This window comes from Diaporthe batatas (assembly GCF_019321695.1).
Source record: "Diaporthe batatas strain CRI 302-4 chromosome Unknown Contig00001, whole genome shotgun sequence".
In the NCBI taxonomy this organism is placed as follows: Eukaryota; Fungi; Ascomycota; class Sordariomycetes; order Diaporthales; family Diaporthaceae; genus Diaporthe; species Diaporthe batatas.
Window position 1 is genome coordinate 2012684 of NW_025408548.1, and position 4640 is coordinate 2017323.

At 49.5% G+C, this 4640-nt stretch overlaps 1 protein-coding gene across 1 annotated transcript; it reads left to right on the top strand.

The window, feature by feature from the left end:
* Positions 1-1279: 1279 nt before the first annotated feature.
* KVR01_000178 (uncharacterized protein) lies at positions 1280-2763 on the top strand (the record flags this gene model as incomplete). Its single annotated transcript, XM_044783991.1, has 4 exons — positions 1280-1393; positions 1872-2281; positions 2358-2443; positions 2492-2763. 4 exons carry the CDS (start codon positions 1280-1282, stop codon positions 2761-2763), a joined length of 882 nt encoding a protein of 293 aa, XP_044650127.1.
* Between the last annotated feature and the right edge of the window lie 1877 nt (positions 2764-4640).

The window sequence follows — 4640 nt, forward strand, 5'->3', positions numbered from 1 at the left end:
TATGTTTCTCTGCGGCGACATCGGCAATATGGCACATTACCATCGGAAGTAACGGCGAGGCTCTCTTGTCTGTTTTGAGGTGGCGTTTGTTTGGGCAGCACATGAAACATGAAACAATGTTTCGACCTCTGTGGCCGCCCCGATGTGCAGTTCACAGTATCTAGGTATGTCTGCTACGGTCCGAACCATCCGTGGCTCCGCTCGCTTATTATTCCAAGGTTGCCAAGTGCTCCTCCATGCCAAGCGCCTAAGTCGAAATAGACGCGGCTGATTCAGGATAAGGTCAGCAGTGAAGAGGCAAGGCAATGAATGATCTATGAGATGCACATATTTATGAATGCGGATTCGTTGAGCCAGAGGAGACCACTGGCTAGTTGGATCCTGACCAGCATCGCCACGGCAGCATATGCTTGTGTGGGAATACTATGTAGTAGCCAAGCACGACGGGAACTCGGCAGCTGGGTACACGCGTTCAAGCACTGTGCCCTACCACCCGGGGTTCCAAACGACCCAAACGGTGGTTGCACTTACACGCGATGAGCATGTCGGCATGAGCCAATGAGATCCACGACCACGATACAAGAACACCTTTTCTATGCATTAGTTCTATGCATTAGTCGAAAAGAGCAGAATTCCAGGCTCGTTGAACGTTTGAGTTTGGGTTCATGTCCGTACTTACACGTGCATCCCAATTTCTTCGACTTGAGATGACTATGCAGGTCATACACGATGCGACTGAGCCTCAGTCCTCAAAGTTTTACTAATTCGGTTCCTGTCATGCTTGGCCAGCCAATGGGATTCTGGCCTAGCGGGCGGATTGTATCTCAAAAGCCTTCCGAATCCAGTTTCATTGGCGAGGGGATCTGGCGTCTCAAGCGCTCGAAAATGACAGCCCTTTGGAACTCGCAGCGAACTTTGCTGATCTCGTCTCAGCGGCAGTGCTGCTGGTTTAGGGACGCCCTGCGGCAGCGGTGAAGGTTTCCTGGGGTTGCATTCCCAGGGGTGGGCTTTTAAGGTTAATACAGTGCAAACCTAAATCGAACCCCTGGGCTCTCTCCTCGATGGCGTCCCATATAGAGATGACGCTCTCCTCTAACACTGCCGTCCGAACCCCCTCTTAGCCCGTTGCAGCTTCTTCTGTGTTTCAGAATCCCTCCGCGGAGGATTACGCTCATTAATCAATTTTCGACGGCTTTCCTCCTTCTCCACCAGCGCAACGATCGCCGTCCTTACAACAGAGGACTTGGAATGCGGCATCAATTGATATGACAAGTTCAATATGTCGAACCCGTCCACAGTATTCGACTTGCTGGGCCAAGTCGACAACCTTGGCGAGCCGGTCCCAGCATTGAACCAGCGGCCGGTTGTCTTTGGATTGCTGATATCATTTCTTGTAAGTCGCTGACGACGGAACAGCCGGTTTTGAAAAGAACTTGAATCTCACCAATTCATAGATCATATCATACATTTGCGCGACGGCAAGGCTATACGTCCGATTTCAAGTCTCCAAATGTCCGGGCTGGGATGACTTGCTGGTATTCCTATCAATGGTATGAATCAGGACCCATATGAAATCGGACGGGGACTTAATGCTAATGCCATATTCAGATAGCGAGCTTCGCGCTGACTTTGTCCGTATTACTTTGTGCGTCGTCTTAGTCAATCTCTCATCCACGCTCTGCCTCTAAGGACATTGAGTGCTGACAGTTGTTCTCGCCCAGGTTTTGATCGAGGGCTAGGCACGCATTTCATTACATTCGCGTCTGACCAGACTCGACTGGTCAACTTCACAAAGGTACGCATTGCACCATTTCCAAGCATCCCCTGTTGCCCAAGATCCCGGTCCCATCAAGGTCCTGACAATTCGGTAGAACTCGTATGTTATGCATGCATGCTACCCGACGGCGACAGCGCTCATCAAGCTCGCCATCCTATTCCAATACCTCCGGCTATTCGACGAGACCAAGGCCATCCTGAGACAGACAACGCTCATCATGATCGGAGTTGTGTCGCTTTGGGGGCTCGCCTTCTCCTTCATCGCGTGGTTCCCCGCGTTCCCGATCTCAGCGCAGTGGGACTTCAACGACAAGTCGTCCGGCATCAGGTACGGGCTCGGGAGCCTGGATCCCAGCAGCATCGTGGCCGCCTCCCTCGCGCAGACGTCAACGAATATGATCCTCGACTTGATTGTGTTGGCTATCCCCGTCTCGTACTATCTACAGCCAAAACTCGACTGGAAGTCTCAAGCTAGCCTGATGGGGTTATTTGGTCTTGGTTCAGTGTGAGTCAGCGAGATGGGGTTCCTACGCGGCTGTCGATGTTCCGCTACAATGTTGATACTGATACCTTCGGACCAGTGTCAACGTGCTCTCTATTTTCCGACTCATCAGCATTGTCGATACGAAAGCAGGCACGTACCCGACATACGACCCGAGCTGGTACGGTTGCGGCGCGACCGTGCTAGCCGCCATGGAGGTCAGCCTCGCGACAGTCTGCGCCTCTCTGCCGGTCTTCTGGCCCGTCATGAAATTCAACTGGGGCACAATATTCGTTACATACGAAGTGTCGGTAACGCGCGAGGAGAATTACGTCGAGCTCGAAGAGGCCCGGGCAGCACGGGATAGGATCGACCCGTGGAATGCGCACCTGAAGGGGCCATATGTTCATGATATTGAGCTGGGAGATGTTGGACAGCGGAAAGATACCGATTTGAGTGAAGGGTCCTCAGTAGCGGGATCAGGTCTGTCGAAGGCGAAATCGTGAGGAGACAACTTGTTACTTCTGCCGCGTTTGTGTAGCCACAGTCGAGCTTGTCCAACAGCTACCTGTAATCGTACACTTAATGAATTAATATGCCTTGCTAATTCAAACTCGGAGAAGAATTAGGCGGTCTAAAAGTGGTCTCAAACCAGCGCATGGACATCTTCGAGCATCCAACTACGAGATCAACACCCAGCCGCTCATCTCAAGCGCAATAATTGTGGCTCGAAACAGACTGCGATAGCACTACCCCGACAGCTTCTTTTCTGGTACGGTACACACGGGCCCACTCTACATAAACGCCGTGGCTTTGCCAACGGCCTGTGGCTCTTAGGTCCTTTTACCGCTTGTGCAACAATGAATTCACCACCTCGAGTAACCTATCAGCGCTGTGACATTTTTCATATCTTGTATATCGTAATATGTGCGTCTTTTACCATTATTCTTAGCTCTACTAGCCGTGATAACGTTACAACCATGGGCGTAAAAGTGGTATGCTGACTCGCAAACTACGGTGTCACAGTTGAGGAGGTTGACAGCCTTGAGCATGTGAGATACAAATTGCAGTGACAGCATCAAGTACTTATGCTTATGTCTTGGCTTCTTTTATATTCTTGCAGCAGATGAAATTGGGCGCTATTGATGCATTTCCCATCTCGTTTATCTTTCAGATTTGTGCAAGCTGTGCAAGCTGTCGCTGCCTCGACATTAAACGTATCCAGCCGTGGCCGAGGTGCTCGTATTGCAATGCTTATGGCCAAGTCCACAAACTGTTCAAATGTTGATGTCCATTCAAAGTCAGGAAAGCTATTTTGTCAAAGTCTGCCCTGATCTCCTATTCTCGGAAAAGCAGACAAAATACGAATATCTTGATAACACAATGTTTTGCGAAGACTATTTAACAGTCTCAAGGTAATCGATTATCTTTCTCCTTACATCGGGTTCCAATGAATATGGTTGCCAAGCGAAGACTTTCACAAATTGAAATTCGCACATACTGTATGCTCACCCAAATCTACGCAAAGCTGGTATAGTAACAAGCTATCATTGTTTACCCTGGCGGCAGTTGAACAATCCTACTACAGTGAGAAACTATACTTCGACTTATTGTATGTCGGTAAACGATCACAGGAATGGGGACGAGAACATGATCTGTCCTGATCGAAGACCCAACATTAGATTCGTACAATATCAGTCCGTGCTACAAACCGATGTCAGAGAACAGCCTCCGCCCGACAAGTGGTTTCATTCTTAATCCACACACTTTCCGGCGGTGCATGCGGTCCCTTCATGCAGTGGTAGATGCTCAAAGACCCTCTGCCTGATAAACTCGAGGCATTGGCAACATTGTGGTATTTCTGATCAGCCTAAACATAGCATAAATAGCTTCAACTTGAAGTTGGGATCCGTGTAAATCGAATATGAATCTCGCCCTCCTTGACTGGAACTGCTATGATGCATGTCACTAGACCATGCAGACTCCCTCGAGGTCTCTACAGGCCGGAAAGTGAACAGCCTGTGCTTTTGATTTGACTAACAGTCGCATACATATTGATCGAGGACATCAGGTTGGCAGTGTTCACAGTTTAGAGCACCGAAGGGTATGGGGATTATACCGCTGCACGAAAGACCGCGTGGTAAGACATCTGTCATAGACCTGCCATCTACTATACGGTATCATCCCAAGTATCTGCCTCGGTATTTGGCAGACAAGTTCAGTGTCACAGATCAAAGAGCGCCTTGTCTTGCGCCACATATGACCAGAGTAGTTTCGACAGTCTTGGAGAGCTCCAGATATTTTGCAGAAGGTCTCAGCTGGCTGACTCCGGAAGACAGCAAATTTAGAAGATGCAATTGATCTCGAGAACGCGACATAGTCA